The 17,907-nt window shown below is 47.4% G+C and overlaps 1 protein-coding gene across 1 annotated transcript in view; it reads right to left on the bottom strand.

The window, feature by feature from the left end:
* SLC15A5 (solute carrier family 15, member 5) overlaps positions 1 to 16,925 on the bottom strand; it is a 42,924-nt gene extending 25,999 nt beyond the window's left edge. Inside the window, 2 exon segments of the mRNA XM_015427404.1 lie at positions 16,603 to 16,649; positions 16,652 to 16,925. Coding sequence (XP_015282890.1) covers positions 16,603 to 16,649; positions 16,652 to 16,925 — 321 coding nt within the window.
* Positions 16,926 to 17,907: the final 982 nt, after the last annotated feature.

The raw sequence follows: 17,907 nt of genomic DNA, 5'->3' as shown, positions 1-17,907 counted from the left end.
GGCCATACAAGGGAAAACTCTATGGTTTTCCCTTGTATGGCCGTGGCCCCACCCCCAGCGTGCCTGGCGTCCTCCCGTCACTTCTGGGTGATGTGCGTGCGCGTGCGCACAAGATGCCGGCCGGGAGCCCCCCCGCTCCTGGCGAAGACACACTTGGCAACCCTATGACAAAGTGACATTTATGTCAGATCCAGCCTTCGACATCCCTGCTCTAGATGTTCTTAAGAATATGGGAGCCTTATCTACTGAGGAAAGCAGGCTAGAGCCCTGAGCAGAGGCCAAATACAATCCAACCCACCCCTTCACTTGTTCTCCTAAAAGCATTAAAATCAGGTTTTTGGAAGCTCAGGCTAGTACTATCTTAAGAACGCTTTGCTGGGAGAGTGCCCAAATGAACAAGATGGAACTTACCTCTGGGTAGACCTGCTTAAGAGATTCCCGCCTGAGTTAACTCAAGCATGTGGGTCCTTAGTGCTTAGGCCAGGGGTCCCCAACCTTTTTGAACCTGTGGGCACATTTGGAACCCGGACACATCATGGTGGGCGCAGTCACAAAAGGCCTGCCACAAAAGGCCTGCCAAAGGAGGCAGAGTCAGCACAAAAGGCCTGCCTTTAGTCACACAGTGAAGATCCTTGTGCACTGGTGGCAGCTGCCGCCAAAGCAATATTTTTTTAAAACCTGCAGAAGCCTTGCTGGGCAACAGTCCTACCTGGCATTGCTCACTTCCTAAAAACACTTGGCAGGCACCCGGAAAGGTGGCAACGGGCTCCACAGTGCCCATGGGCACCATGTTGGGGACGTCTGCTTTTAGGGCTACCATCCCGCCAATGGGGGCAGGGGTTCCCCCAATTTTGGGGCCCCCAATCTGCCCCCGACCAGCTGGACAGTGTGGGGAGCCCCACTCCCAAAGAGCCCCATCCTGTCCAACATGACCAGTGGAATGACATCACCTGGAGGTGACGTTGTCGCACCAGGCACGTTGCGCCAAGGACGCGCTAGCATTTCGGCAAAAACTCTATGGTTACCAGTGTTCCCTCTAAGCTGAGTCAGTGTGAGTGAGCTCACACTTCTTTAGCCTCCGGCTCGCACAGTTTTGTCTTGGCTCAGGAAGGAGGGGCTCCAGAGCAAACTGATTTCTGCAGCAGCCAAATTGCTGGCTCACCACTTTAAGGCCGGTAGCTCACAACGTAGAAGTTTTGCTCACAGGACTCTGCAGCTTAGAGGGAGCAATGATGGTGACCACAGAATTTTTTGCCCAAATGCTAGAGCATCCCGCTTGCAGTGCCCGGCACAAAGACACCTGGGACAAGACTGGACCTCCTCCTCTGCCAGCAGCCAGGTAAGACCTGGCAACCCTACCTGCTTTATTCCATCACGGGACAAAAACAAAGAAAGTTTACTTTTTAGATTTAGAAATGCCTTCTTTCCTTATATGTTTGCTATTCCGAGTGATCTGATTTCCTAATACAAGGCCTATTTTTAACTATTGCATTAACACACCTGAGGGGTTGAATCCCTATACCTATGTAAGTGCCAGCACGCTCCTGATAAATGGATATTTTAGCTTTAAATGAGGAATCGAGGCACTCTCAAACGCTTAAAAGAATTCTACCATTATCAGAGTGGGAGAAAAACACGTTCCTTTTCTATTCCATTTGCAGTTCTATATACCATTACTATGCCCCTTCTTAGACTGACTTCACATGTCTACTTAAAGTGCTTTTCAGCTCTTCCGTTGGTGCGCAAGTGTGAAAAACAGAAAATACAGTTTTACAGGCACTTATGCATGTGTGAAAAATAGAAAGGCAGTTTAAACTACGCTTGTGTCGGGTTCCCAGATTAATTGATGGCTAGGCAGGATGGCTGATTTACAGTCGTACCGTAACCTTCCCGTGCTATACAAGGCATGTGTGATGTCGGTCTGTCATCTTTTTTCTAAACTAAAACACTCCAATAAACGCTTTAGCTTTTCCTTTTTGGGAAGATGTGCCTTCCGTCTTTCAATCATTGTAGTTCTCTTTGTTGGTGATTTATTTATTTGATTGATAGCTCACCATCACATCTTCAAAGGGGCTTACACTATCTGAAAAGACAATTTTAACATCTTTTGTGGGATCTTCTCACCTTTTCTTCACATTAGTTCTCCTCCAGAGAAAGTCATCCACCAAAGCTGGGGACGGGCCATAGCTCAGAGGTAGAGTATGTGCTTGGCATGCAGAAGGTACCAGGTTCAAACCCAAACATCTCCAGTTGGTCAAGTAGCAGGTGATATGAAAGACCTCTGCTTGACACCCTGGAGAGCGGCTGCCAGTTTGAGCATGCACATCAGGCTTTTGGGGTTTTCCCAGGTCTTCTTTTTTATTTTTACCAGTTTAATGATATTTTTTATCCCTAGGTGTGACGGACAGGTTAGGTTCTGCCTCTCTCTCAGATCAACCAGTGAGAGCTGACAGAATGTTAGTAAGGGACAGTTGGAAAATGGCAGTTAAGGAGTGGCAGTTAAGGGACAGAAAGGAGTTGAGGGTGGAGAGAATGCCTGACTGAGTGAAGCTGAGGTGAAGAACAGCTTTTGTCAGTTTGTACCAAAATATTCCAAATGCTAGAACAGGGAAACAGTTCAGAAGTTCAAGGGAAAGAAACATTGTAACCTTTACCTTACTTTTAGGGTTGCCAGGTCCCCCTAGCCGCTGGTGGTGGATGGGGGAAGTAGGGTTGCCAGATCCAGGTTGGGAAACTCCTGGAGATTTGGGGATGAAGCCTGAGGAGGACAGGGACCTCAGTGAGGTACAATGTCACAGAGTCCACCCTCCAAAGCATCCTTTTTCTCTAGGGGAATTGATCTCTCTATTCTGGAGATGAGCTGTAATTCCAGGGAATCCCCAGGTCCCACCTGGAGGCTGGCATCCCTACTTACTTTATTCAGTGTTATGTTCAAACTATAAGTAAATGTTAACTCCTTGTTTGTTTGTTCAATCCTGTGGGCTGTGTGTCTCAGGGAAAGAAATGCACACCAGCGAAGATCTCAGTCTATATATGTTTTAGGATATGAATAAACAGTGGCATTGTGTGAACAGAACAGTGTCTGAGCCCCAAACCCAATAACTCTGTGAAGTGTCTGAGTGAAAGTCTGTAATTAAAAGGGGGCGGGGCGGGTAGGGCTACTCTGTCTGCTGATGTCTCTGTGAGTGAGAGAGAGGACCCGAGAAGCAAAATGGTTATGGCTCTTAAAGTGAAAGGGTTATGGCTCGTAAGAATTTTTAAAAGAGACAAGAGGGGTATTGATCAGTGTCCCCTCTAAGCTGAGTTAGCGTGAGCTAGCTCACAGTATTTTAGCCTCCGGCTCACACGTTTTTGTCTTAGCTCAGGAAGGAGGACTCCAGAGCAAACGAAATCATGCAGTAGCCAAATCGCTCGCTCACAACTTTAATGCTGGTAGCTCACCAAGTAGACTTTTTGCTCACATGACTCCACGGCTTAGAGGGAACACTGGTATTGATGTGTGACAGCCTGACCTCCTTGTAACCCTGAACCTGAGAGGGAGAGGTGTAGAGGGTGGTAGGTACTGTGTGTGAATGAAGATGGGGCGTCACACCATGGAATCCCCCAACTTCACTATAGGGCTGCCAGACCCCCTGTTGGAGGTGGGGGTCTCCAGCTGCCAGGACCCACTGCCTTGCCACTGATCAGCTGGGCAACAGGGGGAACTTACCCTGAAAACAGGAAGATTCATCTGACATGCAGTGACATGTCTATGTCACTGCCTATGTGATCCAGAAGTGACAGTATCACATCCAGGTTGTCAGGGCGATGCTCTGGTATTTCGGCAAAGACTCTATGGTAGAAGCCAAATTTACCATAGAGTTTTAGCCCAAATACCAGAGCGTCGCCCCAATGTCCCGGAAGTGATGAGGTCACTTCTGGGTCACATGGTCAGTGACGTAGACACATCACTGCACATCAGATGGGCCTCCCTGCTGCACCCAGGAAGATCCCTCTATCCCCCACCAGTTGCCAGGAAAGACCTGGCAACCCTACTTCAGTACCCAGTGTGGTGTAGTGGTTAAAGTGTCAGACTAGAATCTGGGAAACCCAAGTTTGAATCCCCACCCCGCCATCGAAGCTTGCTGAGTGAACCTTGAGCCAGTCATACACCCGCAGCCTAATGTTCCACACAGAGTTGCTGCAAGGATAAAATGGAAGAGGAGAGGAGACCGTTGTAAGCTGCTTTGGGTTCCCGTTGGGGAGAAAAATGGGATATAAATACAGTAAATGAATAAATAAACAGAAATACCCTTCTGATAGGCCTGGACCATCAAGTTTGTTATTAGGAGTGATACCTGTTGGGTAGTGCTAACTCACAGGAACTGACTGAAAATACTTTACAGGCGATTCTTCCCTCCCCAGCCTTTTCTCCTGAAGTCCTTGGCTCCAGAGTTCTGCTCCTCCGACCTTGAACTAATCTATGCTACTTAATTACGGTTCTCAAAAAGTCTACATAGCTCTCCAGATGACTTTCCTCCCCTCCCTCTCTCCATCTTTGGTCAACTGCCAATTGTCAAAATTATAGCTGGGCAAAGAAATGCAAATGAACTTCCTCCTTGACATATGCATGGCCCACGTTTGGAAATAAGGCTGCCTTAAAATAAAACCGAATCATTTCTTTAAGGTCACCTACGGACTTGAATTATTGACTTGGGGGGAGGGATTTTTTAGACGACTCATCTTATTGGAAAGAGCCAAAACAAGGTTATAAACTCAGCTATTAAGAGTTGGGAGGAAGGGAAGCCCTGACAGACTCAGGTAACCTTGTCTAAAAAGAGAGAGGGAAATAATTCAACTACTAAAAAAGATAGCTTAATCACAAATCTTCTGCGAAATGGCTATACAGTTGGACTCAGAAATATTAGTCCAGGTCTTACTGGGTTAGTTCCAGTGATTTTGACCCAACAATGGCAGTTTTTTCCTTCAAAGCAAGGACCCCTTTCACCAGTGTAAGGTTTTGCCATTCATGGAGCCAACCCGCTGATACCAAAATCTGCCAGATGGTCTTAGGCATGTAATTCTCCAATTACTCATTATTGTGTGTCCAGTCAGTCATTGTGCAATGCCATATCTTTTAGTTCATAATCTGTAAAACAGGAACAATACCAATGTGTTATTGGGATAATATAAACAATAAATATTGCTAAGGGCTTTGCACATATACATAATGAGCTGCATAAGGTGTAGTAAGAGATGTGAGGGTTCCATCAATTCCAGAGGATAAGTGGCCGATAGCTATATTGAGCTGACCTAGAAATCCACACAATTAATCTATAGGAGGTGAGAGCAGGAGAATTTGTTGTTATTGTAATTGCAGTATTTTAAACCACAGCTGCTTTGCACGGGTAGAAGTGCAGGTTAAACAAGATATTGTGTGGCTATAAGAATGTATACACACTAGGGGTTGTTTGGGGGCAGGGAGTGAGTTTGGGGGCAGGGACAATCTTCTCAATTGTTTCTTGCCAATGAGCAATGTTCCAGTGAAAAACCGGAAATGTGCACTGGGGCGACACTCTAGGATTCACCCAAAACTCTATGGTTAAACCATAGCGTTTTGGGTCACTCTTAGAGTATAGCCCTGAAACAATGATGTCACTTCTATTTTTTTGGGTTTTTACCAGAAGTGATGTCATGGCTCGGTGTGACACCAAGGAACCCCTTTCATTCCCCTGCCCCCCTTCCCCGGCCTGTTATGTAGCAGCAAGGAATGGGGGTCCGGGAAGAAGGTGTACACATAGACACACACACACACCACAGACAGACTGGCTCCCCTTCAGGATGCCCAAGCTCTTGCCCTAAAGAAGCCTGTTGGATCACTAGGGTTCCCATTTGCCCACTTGTGGTGGGAGACCTCTAGGCAACTGCAGCCCTTGCCCCTCCATACTCAGCTCATTGGCTGGTGGAAACTGGGGGCAAAGGGGGGGCATGATCATCCTGGGGAGAAAAATTAAAAAGCAATATAAGGCCTTGGCTACTTATAGGAAGTTCTGACCACAGAGTCCCTGGCACTTCCTAGAGCTACCTGGGTTGGAAATGAGAAGGGTAGTTCTAGCAATCACCAGAAACTCTATGGTAATCTTAAAGTTAGCTCTAGGAACCCCCAGCAACTCTATAGTTAATGTTCCCTCTAAGCTGTGGAGTCTTGTGAGCAAAAATTCTACTCTGTGAGCTACTGGCATTAAAGTTGTGAGCGAGCGATTTGGCTACTGCATAAATTAGTTTGCTCTGGAGCCATCCTTCCTGAGCTAAGACAAAAATATGTGAGCCAGAGGCTAAAAAACTGTGAGCTAGCTCACACCAACTCAGCTTAGAAGGAACATGGGTTAGAACTTCCTGTAAGTAGCCAAGGCCTCATTTTTCTTTTTAGTTTTTCTCCGGGGATGCTGCCCCCAGAAACCTTCCACCTGTTACTAGGCACTGCCTGGCAACCCTATGATAGGCTTACAGCCCGAAGTGCAGTTTTGTCTTTTATCACAACAATCCCTTTGTTTTTTCGCATAGTCATGCCATTCTGAGGAGGAAGGCGTTTTTGATAAGCAGCTCTGTTGCCAGGAACAGCTCACTGCAAGCTGTCACAGAACTTGGCTGCAATAGCTGAATTCAAGGTTACCAAAAGTTGGGTGGGAAGTGATCAAGGAAAAAAAGGTCTTCCTCCATTATAGTGGGCAAGATTCATCAGAAAAACCTTGCTTCACTTTGAAAACAGAATTCACAGTTCCTGGGATGCAATGATGGTGGACAATCAACCCAAAGATTAGGAGTTCAGGTTGTGGTGGGCTATGCCCAAACTTTCTGTCCAGAATTCTTGCACTCATGAGGTTCCATATGGGATAACTCACAGAGGTGGCTGTGCATGACTACGCTACTGGACGCGGTCCATTTCAATCTACCTCCAATGAACTGGGTTTTGTGGATGTAGCCGATCTATATTCAGAAGCAACAGGCAAAAGGAGTTCTTCAGAATAGGGCCCTAGTCAAAATGTGCATGCCCTATCTCCAATGCACCTGAAGCTCACTCAGTAGCTGCCCATCCTGCCTTGTCGTGTCATGGTACCCAAGGACACATGATAATAATTAATAGTTATCATATTGCATTGTGTGTAGAATAGCCAGGGGATCCTAAGCTGCAAGTTCTAGCTCTTAGCATTATGCTAGACTTGTTTTTAGGGGCTCAGAGAGCTCTGAAAGAACTGTGACCGGCCCAAGGCCACCCAGCTGGATTGGCAGCAGAGGATAGGACTCGCAATAATGGGTTTAAATTAAGGGCGGGAAGGTACCGGTTGGATATTAGGAAAAACGTTTTGACAGTCAGAGCTGTGCAACACTGGAATCAGCTGCCTAGGGAGGTGGTGAGCAGTCGTTAAGCAATGGCTGCCCTTGCCAGGGATGCTCTAGGCTGATCCTGCATTGAACAGGGATTGGACTAGATGGCCTGTATGGCCCCTTCCAACTCTGTGATTCTATGTGGAAGAATAGGGAATTGAACCCAGTTCTTCAGATTAGACTCCACCACTCTTAACCACTACTCCTTGCTGGCAAGTCAGAAGCAAAGGTAGTTTGCCATTGCCTCCCTCTGCAAAGTCTTCCTTGCTGGTCCCCTATCCAAGTACTGGCCCTGCTTAGCTTCTGAGATCTAATGAAATCAGGCTATACTGTGCCATTCTGCATCCCTTACACTTAGTTAAATGGAACTAAATTGTAGGGATAGGAACTTCTTTGCATGTTAGGCCACACACCCCTAATGTAGCCAATCCTAATGAGTTTCTGCTGTTGGGTGTGGCCTATTATGCTAATGAGTTCCTGATGGGCGTGGCCAACTCGGGAGCCCGCCGGAACTCCGTTCCTGTGCGTTCCTGCCCAAAATTAGCCCTGGTCAAGGGAAAGACAGAGATATTCACATCACTTGTATGATTTCCTCTGGTGGGACAAAGAACAACCCGAGGAAAGCCAATAAAGCACGTCGATCGCAGACTTGGACTAGGATCGGAGTGAAGCGGATTCAAATCCCGGCTCTGCTGTAAAGCTTGCTAGGTGAGCGTGGCTCAGTCACTCCCTTTCAGCTTCACCTACCTCACAGAACTGTTGTACAGATACAAGGGAAAGGAAGGACCATGTATGCTGCTCTGAGACCAGTGGAGGAAATGCAGGATAAAAACCATAGTAGGTAGTAGGGTTGCCAGCCTCCAGGTGGGACCTGGGGATCCCCAGGAATTGCAGCTCGTCTCCAGACTACAGAGATCAGTTGCCCTGGAGAAAATGGATGCTCTGGAGGGCGGACTCTACGGCACTTATAAAGTACTGAGGCTGAAGCATAGCGTAGTGATTTCAGCTCATACTTTACTTAAGAATTAGGAAGACTTGAGATACAGTAGCCGGCCAGAGGCTGCTTTAAATGCAAGTACAAACCGCACCCAACACACCCACCCACACCGTGATAGGATTATATACAAAGTTACTGCAAGCATAGGTTCCCTTGAGGATCCGGGCGGCCCGATAGGCTGGCTCTAGGATCCTCTCCTTCTGTTGTCTAGGGTTGTGAAGCTAGGCTAGTTCGCATGGCCACGTGGAAAGGCGACGGCGTGTGTGGTCGCCATTAGTACACAACAGCACTGTACCCCGCTGAGGTCCCTGCACTTCCCAGACTCCATACCCAAATCTCCAGGTGTCTCCCAACCTGGAGTTGCAAACCCTATCCCTCCCCTGCCGGTGGCCAAGGGGGACCTGGTAACCCTCCTACCCTACCTCCACCTTCCCCAGTGGTCCCCTTTGTAGAAGAACTGCAGGAAATCAGAGAAGCTGCTATCATGTCTGGTTTGATTCTTTTAATGCAGTTTTTACTTTGCAACAAGAGAAATACGAGAACAGTGAAACAGACCAATGGCCACAGCTCCATGTCTGGTGTGGAGGCTGGCAGACCTGATCCTTCTACAATCACTTCCTGTGCCCAGAGCTTTCCGGAAAGCGGAAGAACTCCATTCCAGCTTCGGGCTGCCAGCTCCGGGTTGAGAAATACCTGAAGATTTTGGGGGTGGAGCTTGAGGAGGGAGGAGTTTGGGGAGGGAAGGTCTTCAATGGGGTATAATGAAAAGGAAGAAGAGATTTGATTTATACCCTGCCCTTCACTACCTGAAGGAGTCTCAGAGTGGCTTACAATCCCTTTCCCTTCCCCTCCCCACAACAGACACCCTGTGAGGTAGGTGGGGCTGAGAGAGCCCTGAGACAACTGCTCTTGAGAGAAGAGCTCTGAAATAACTTGTAACTGACCCAAGGTCACACCAGCAGCGGCATGTGGAGGAGTGGGGAATCAAACCCAGATCTCCCAGATTAGAGTCCATGCTCCTAACCGCTACAGCAAAATACCACTGAGTCCACCTTCCAAAGTGGCCATTTTCTCCAGAGGAACTGATGTCCATCACCTGGAAATCTGCTGCAATCCCAGGAGATCTCCTGCCACCACCTGGAGGTTGGCACCTCTATTCTAGCTTGTCTGTGAAAACGTCCTGTATGCAGGATACTTAGATATCCCTGTGTGTTAATTTGAATAGCCCACAATTTTTTTTTTAAAGGAGCATCTTATTTTAATATAAAAATTGCAGATGGAAAGCACCCCCTCAGAAGAGGCATTCGAGAGAAGGCTTCTTCCAAGAAGAGGCTTGCCATAGCACACGGGTGCATCGTCTAAAACAGTATGCCTTCCCCGTCACTTCGGAACTATTGTTTATCTGTGGAACTTTATGCCACCGCAGTAAATCCATGGATCAAAACCCATGCAATTAATCAACTACGGGTTCCTTCGGCATTGCAAACAGCTCTAATTCAGAAACGGGTTGAGAGCTCTGTGAGTTAAGGTCGAGAGGGCTTCAGGACTCCACAGGTAGCAGCACAACCGTTCCGCGTGGGATGCCTGGAGCGTACCGGAGTCCTCAAGTCGGTTTTAACTCCGAGCGATACCGTCTCTCGTCTCATCAGAGAAGGGAGCGACAGTGGCCAAGTCAGAGGGCTACATCTGTGCGGGGTGCCTCCTGGAATACGGATGGCCGCCAAAGGACAGATACCCTGACAGATCCCATCTGAGTGAATTTAGTGCTGCTGAGAATCTTCTGGCAGCTGTCAAGGATGCGAGCAGAACACCCTCCGGTGCCAGGAACTGAGATTCCCATCCGCCAAGGTCACCTCCCCAGCAAAGCGCTGAGAATTTCAACAGGTTTCTTTTTTAGCCTGTTTTTAAAACATTTGTGTTAAATATATTGGGATAGTTGGGTTTGGTAGAGCAAAGTTTGCCCAGTCATAGCAGCGTGATCCTGAGCGCAGTAAACAAATCCCCCAAGAAGTATCCTGCAAAACAGGAAAACTTACATTTATTCAAGTAGATCCAGTTCACATTCAGGTTGCAGTCAAAGGAAGAGAGAGGAGCCTCATCTAAAGAGCACTTTCCCTGTCACAAATGGCCAGCATGTCTAGCATCATGTGTGTGGGAGTATGAGGGCACTGTATCTACAGGAGAGATCCGCAGAGACATGTGTCTCCATCATGGAAGGCCATGTGCAGAGAGAGAGGACAAAGGGGTCAGAGGGCAGCTCCCAAGTTAAGACAAAGAGAGACAGCCTTGAATAAGGCGATAACATCTATGTACATTTAGAGTGATGTAGCACCCCCCAATGTCCAGACATGCTGAGTCGCTCCCTCCAACAGCTAGATGTCCATGTCACCCTGTTCTGTTTGGTGTAGTGGTTAAGTGTGCGGACTCTAATCTGGGAGAACCGGGTTTGATTCCCCTCTCGTCCGCGTGCACCTGCTGATGTGACCTTGGGTCAGTCACAAGCTCTGGCCCATCTGTCCTTGAAAAAGAGCAGTTTGTGTCAGAGTTCTCTCAGCCCCACCCACCTCACAGGGTGTCTGTTGTGGGGAGGGGAAGGGAAAGGACTTTGTAAGCGGCTCTGAGACTCCAAGTGAAGGGCGGGGTATAAATCCAATCTCTTCTTCTTCTTCCCCAGAATGAAGCTGTGGGAGTTATCCAGTTAGGTTTAACCAGGGGGGGGGGGCACGCGAGATTATGAAATCTGCCAACTAGGAAACTAACATCCTCCTTTGGCTCCAGAAAATGAAGAGAACATACCAGCCTCAGTTGATAAGAGCAGAGATCCAAGGCAGAAGGAGGCTCTAGAATAACAAGAAAAAATGATTTATAAACTACTGGAAGTAGCAGAAATGGGCAAATTAACTCTACAATTACAAGATAAAAAAAGAAGAAATCTTTGAGAAAACCTGGTCAGGACAATATAAATGGATCGAGGAATATCTTAAAAGATGCACAACATAACTATTAAGATCTAAGCTCTACATTTTAAATGGTTAAATTGGTCTAGGTGCATAAAAGAACGATTCCATCTATGTAAAATTTAAGTCGTCATAATGAGTACACGCTTCATGTTTGTTGTTGTGTTAGTTTCTTTGTACTTGTAGTTGTTGTATTTTTCTTTCTTCCGTAGAAAACCAATAAACTCCATTAAAAAAAACAGCAAGAAAAAATGATGGGACAACTGATCCACTGGGAAGGGCCGTGGCTCAGTGGCAGGGCATCTGCTTAGCATGCAGAAGGTTTCAGGTTCAGTCCCCGGCATCTCCAGTTAAAAGGACCAGGCAGCAGGTGATGTGAAAGGCCTCTGCCTGAAACCCTGGAGAGTCACTGCCAGTCTGAGTAGACAACACTGAGTCTGATGGACTGATCGACTGATTCAGTATAAGGCAGCTTCATGGGTTTATGTGCCCCAAACAGGCCCTGGCGATAGTTTCCCTCCTATTCCCTGTAATGCACAGTGTCATTCCATGCCACAATTACCTTCTCTTCCCACAGCAACCAATGGGATGGAACGGGGGAAGTGGAGAAACTGAAGGTGGTGATGACATCATGTCAACGTATTAATGCCCGTTAAGAACATAAGAGACGCCAATGTTGGATTGGGCCAAAGGCCCATCCAGTCCAACACTCTGTGTCACACAGTGGCCAGAAGTACCAGTGCCATCAGGAGATCCACCAGTGGGGCCAGGACATTAGAAGCCCTCCCACTGTTGACCCCCCCCTACCACCAAGAAGACAGAACATCACTTGCCCCAGAGCCCCTATCTATACCTATCTATACCCTATCTATACCTATCTATACGTTACCCAGGAGGAGGGGGGCACGAACTGCTGGACAACCATTTTTGGCAGTAGCCAGGTACTCCGGGTTTGTCCAGTTCTGTCTTAAAGCTGAAAACTGAACTAATCATTATAACTTATGTAGTACTTTTGGAAGTTCAGCATCCTTCATATGGGGAGACAGAAAACGGGGCGACATTTGCTACTTTCCCGTGATTCATCGCAGAGACGGATTTTAGTGGCAAATTACATATAGCTGTTGTTAGTAGATCAGTTCCCCATGGTGAAATCATGGCTGGAAGGAGATTCGCTTAGGGTCTCCCCCAACTGTTATTCTCGGCCATTGCTTTATAGCAGCTAAGACTGAAAGAAGCCATATTCAAGGAGGGCACAGATATGTGAGAGAGGATGTGCCTGGCACATCCAAGCTGCTGCTCGCAATCCCCAAAATCGCCAGCTTAGAAAAAAGATCTCAGAAAGGAAGACTGTGAAGAACCTTTGCCTGAGAACTTAGAAGGCTGCTCCCAGCCTGAGGAGTCGGAATAGGGTGACATGGACATCTAGCTGTTGGAGTGAGTGACTCAGCCTGCCTGGACACTGGGGGTGCCACAGCAGTCTAAGGGTGTATAGATCTTATCGCCTTGAATGGGATGCCTCTCTTTGTCTTAACCTAGGAGCTGCCCTCTGACCCCTCTCCTCTCTCCCTTTGTCCTCTCTCACTGCACATGGCCTTCCATGGAGACACATGTCTCTGCACGTCTGTCCTGTAGAGACAATGCCCTCATAATCCCACACTTATGATGTCGGACATGCTGGCCAGGCACTCAGTATCATGCTTCTGTGACTAAGCAAACTCTGCTGTATTAACCAAATATCCTAATATTAAACTACATGTCTGGCTACAAACTTCCTGGCCCCACCCCCCCAAAGCAACAGTAAGAGATGGTCACTTCCTCTAAGGTCCCCACCACCTTTACCCCATTTACCAACTCTTGCCTACCTGGTTTTAAGAAATCAGCTTGGCTTCTTCGTATTGATAACCCTTTTTATGTATTCATTCTACTAGCTCGGCTCGTTTTACTGACTCGTTTTACTGCCTGATTTGTTTATTGCCTTGATTAGTTTTGTTTTATTGCTTTAGTTGTGCGAAGGTCTGGAAAGGCAGCATACAAATTTCGTAAATAAAATACGGAATGGACTGCCTACGATCACACACACGGAAGCCAAAGTCTGAGCTTCGTTTTGTTAGATTTGAGGTAGAAGTAGAAAAGAGCAAGAGTCCAGCGGCACCTTAAAGACTAACAAAACAGAGAGCCAGTTTGGTGTTGTGGTTAAGTGCGCGGACTCTAATCTGGGAGAACCGGGTTTGATTCCCCACTCTTCCACTTGCACCTGCTGGATGACCTTGGGCAAGCCATAGTTCTGGCAGAGCTGTTCTTGAAAAAGAGCAGTTTCTGTCAGGGCTCTCTCAGCCCCACCTACCTCACAGGGGGTCTGTTGTGGGGAGGGGAAGGGAAAGAAGTTTGTAAGCTGCTCTGAGACTCCTTTGGGTAGTGAAGGGCGGGGTATAAATCCAATCTCTTCTTCTTCTCTTCTACCCTGTTAGTCTTTAAGGTGCCGCTGGACTCTTGCTCTTTTCTATTGCTACGTACAGACGGACACACGGCTTCCCATCTTGATCTAGTACAATAAAAAAGGATTTTTATTGCTCACTTTCTTTTGCATAGAAAAAGCCCTAAGCAACAGCCCATTCGTATTACCCCAAGGATACCTCTTGTAGGCATTACATCTCCTTTGTAATCAACGCCAGAAAGTGTCACTTTGATTAAATAAAAACTCGGAATTACTGGGACCGCAGGACAATAAATTCTCCTGAGCTCGCTTTCAGATCGGGCTTCAGCTTTAATTCTCCAGAGTCGTCTTTAATCAAAATGATGTTGCTAATTAAGGATTAAAAACCCAGAATTGATTTTTTTTTTTTAAAGTAAGGCTTTTCTCCCATTCTCATCTCCAGGCAGGTCAAGGAGGAAGAAATTTGCTTCAAGGAATCAAACAGTATTTTCACCTTCAGTAAAGCTGCAGCATTCAAGAAACCTTCGATTTAATCCAAAAAATGGAGATATCAACATAATTAGGGGTGAAGAAAGGAGGATATGCTCAGAACACCATCCCCACAGGAACCGAGCGAATACATTTACCATTGATTCTTCAATTATCAATATTAAAAATTTGCTGAGTTTCCACATTCATGGATCAAGCAGTTTTATTCCTACCCAGTTTGGCATTTGGTGTTGTGTCGGCACCTATACCGTTGTAAATGCCCCATCAACGCACCCTTAGAGGGGTGAACAGGATGAGGCTGGCTCCTAAGCTGAAGTCCAATGGCCGGTTCTGAGGCAGAAACACTGTCATGTGGCAAACATTGTAGCTAGACTCATAATTTATCAGTTACCTTAGTGATGCTAACCTCCAGGTGATGATTCTGGGATTACAACTGATCTTCAGGTGACAGGGATCAGTTCCCCGGCGAAAATGGCTGCTTTGAAAGGTGGAACCTATGGCATTATAACCCACCGAAGTCACTCGCCTTCCCCAACCCCACCCTCCTCAGGGTCCACCCCCAAAATCTCCAAGTATTTCTTAACCCAGAGGTAGCAAGTTACCCCTTCTGATCTCACCCTTTTTTCAAGGAGTTCATGGGACTTAACCTGCTTATCTACACTTCCTTCCTACCCTCACAACAACTGAGGTAAGTTAGGGTGGGAGAGGAGAACGGGCCCAACGTCACCCAGCATTAAAACAGCATTTAAAGTAATATATAAATATTCACCGAACATATAAGCACACAATGCCAAAACCAGGGAAGAAGGCAATGACCATTACTGGGGGTATGCCAACTGGAAACAAAAAAAAGTATTCACCCACAGGTGGAAGACACTGACAGAAGGAGAAAGATAAGAACATAAGATGAGCCCTACTGGATCAGACTGATAGTCCAGCCTAGTCCAGCATCCTGTCTTACACATTGGCGAACCAGTTCCTATGGATGGCCAACAACAGGGCCTAGAGGATGAGGCCTTCCCCTGATGTTGCCTCCTGGCTCTGGGATTCAGAGGCTTAGTGTCTCTGGATGTGGAGGTTCCCCTCAGTGACCGTGGCTAGTAGCCACTGATAGACTTATCCTCCATGAATCTATCTAATCCTCTTTAAAGTTGTTTATTCCTGTGGCCATCACCACATCCTCTGGCAGAGAATTCCACATTTCAATCACTCTCTGTGCAAAGCAGTATTTCCTTTTGTCCGTCCTGAACCCACTGCCCATCAGCTTCACTGGATGCCTTCAAGTTCTAGTATTTTGGGAGAGGGAGATTTTTTTTTATTTTTGTCAGATCTCTCCACCCCATGCATAATTTTGTAAACCTCTATCATGTCCCCCCTTAGTCATCTCTTTTTTAAAACTCAAAAGTCCCAGACTCTTCAGCCCTTCCTCATAGGCAAGGTGCTCCAACCCCCTAACCATCTCGGTTGGCCTCCTCTGGCCCCGTTCACATGGAGGATTTGCCGTGCTAAAGGCACAAGTGACATGTGGATTTTCAGTGCGCGATCACACCGCAACATCTGGGAAGCGTAGCGCACCCATGGCCAACCCGTGGCGTCCCGTCGAAGACGTGCAGTAAGTGTGGCCCCGCCCCCAGCGTGCCCGGCGTGCCCACGTCACTTCCTGGTGACGCACACGCAGGGGTGGGGTTCCCCCCGGGGCCCGATTCCATGGCGTTGGAAATTGGGGCTCCAAAGTGGGGGTTTACTTGACCCCCGCCCCCACTTGGCAGCTCTAAGAACTGTGCATGCGCACGGATGCGAAATGCTTGCTGCACCGCACCGCTTCTTTGCCACGCTCCACTGCTCCAGCATCGCCGTGTGATCGCCAGCTAACAGCCTACGCGCAAAGCCTCAGGGGACCGTCTGATCGGGCTACCGCACTTTGGCAAACAGCCATGCCTCCCCCCTGTGTTATCTGGTCCGTGTGACCGGGGCCTCTGTACTTTTTCCAGCTCTGCAATGAATCTCCCTGGGGAGGCAGTTCCAAAGTTTTGGCACCATGATCAAGAAGAACCCCCACACCCGGGTCTAGCCTCAGATAGCAGGGGCACCCGAAGCAGGGCCTCTATCTTCCACATTCAGAGGCACTCAGCCTCTGAATACCAGGGCTAGGAGGCAACATCAGGGGAAGGCCTCAAATAATTCTATGCCCTGTTGTTGGCCTTCCAGAGGAACTGGTTGCCCACTGTGTGAGACAGGATGCCGGACTAGATGGACCGCTGGTCTGATCTAGCAGGGCTCTTCTTCCGTTCTTATCCTTCGAGATACCTACCTATAAAATGCAGCAACTTGCAGATATACACCAATCTGATCCATCCCACCAGGCACTCTGCAAGCCAGTTCATCAGGACAGGCATCACCATGCAGGGCCCACAAACCCCAGGTTAACTATGGCTGCTTGGTAATTGAGGTAGTTGAGCTTGATGGTGCAGAAAAGGATGCTGCTGCAGACAATGCCAGAGAAGGCGAACTTCTCATACAGTACCACCAGCAGCAAGCACACCATCATGTGTAGTTTTCTCTGTGCCCTTGAGCCGGACAAATTGCCAACTTGGTCCCAGGTGGGGAAGAGTTTTCTGTCCTTCTTTGTGATGTGATTGACAAGTCCCTTACTTTGCAAGGTTCTTACATCTATCAGAGGCATGTCTTGGCATTGCTGGACGGGACTGGCTCCAAGCAGCACATGTTCTGCGCATGTTCACTCCTGGGGCTGCAACTAACACATCTCTGTTACATTCCACCCCTTGCCGCAGCAATCTTCAGGACTTCCTTCCTTCCCATGTTTCGAGGCATCAATATTAACTTATTCCAGTAGGCAACATTTTGCAGAAACCAATCTGTTTAATTAGCTTGTTTGGTTGCAAACACCACCTTTCCTCTTCCACCCCCCAACCCCGCATACAACAATTGCCTATTAAATTACGTGAATCCAATACAATGCGCAGGCAAACTTTATCTGCCTGTTACAGATAAAGGTTTAAATACCGAGGAAGGCTAAAGCACCTCAGCGAAATTCAAGGATTGGGATCAAGGAAAAAAAAGAACACCGGGCTAATATCCCGCCAGTTTAATTAAGCAACTACAAATGAAACTGGAAGCAAAGAGATAAAGTCGGGAAGGATTCATGTCAGCCGATGAACAATAGCTTATCGATATTACATTTCTTGTTATTTTGAGAGTTAAAATTCAGATAAGAAAGTTAATTAGGAAGAAAAAGGATCTACCACTTTATTTAAGTGTAATAAGGAATATCTCTATTATCACCCCCCCCCACCCAAAAATAACGACAATGTTCTAATGAAAAGAGGTGACGGGGAAACAGACAGAAAAACGTTCAAGCCGGAAATATTTCTGTCGTGATTATGGTCTAGTCTCAAATGCTTTGCTGAGATTCGGAAGAGAGAAATGTCTTTTGGGGTGTGTGTGTGTGGGTGTAACAGGAAATGATGGCTCGCGAGCCAGTACAGTATAGTGGTTAAGAGTGGCAGATTCCAATCTGGAGAAATGGGTTTGATTCCCCACGCCTCCACATGAAGCTTGCTGGGTGGTGACCTTGGGCCAGTCACAGTCCTCTCAAAACTCTCTCAGCCCAACCTGCCTCACAGGGTGCCTGTTGTGGGGAGAGG

The sequence above is a fragment of the Gekko japonicus genome, unplaced genomic scaffold (assembly GCF_001447785.1).
Source record: "Gekko japonicus isolate JY-2015 unplaced genomic scaffold, Gekko_japonicus_V1.1 scaffold2338, whole genome shotgun sequence".
NCBI lineage: Eukaryota > Metazoa > Chordata > Lepidosauria > Squamata > Gekkonidae > Gekko > Gekko japonicus.
Note: the sequence above shows the minus strand (reverse complement) of the source record. Positions and strands in the feature narration are given on the sequence as shown.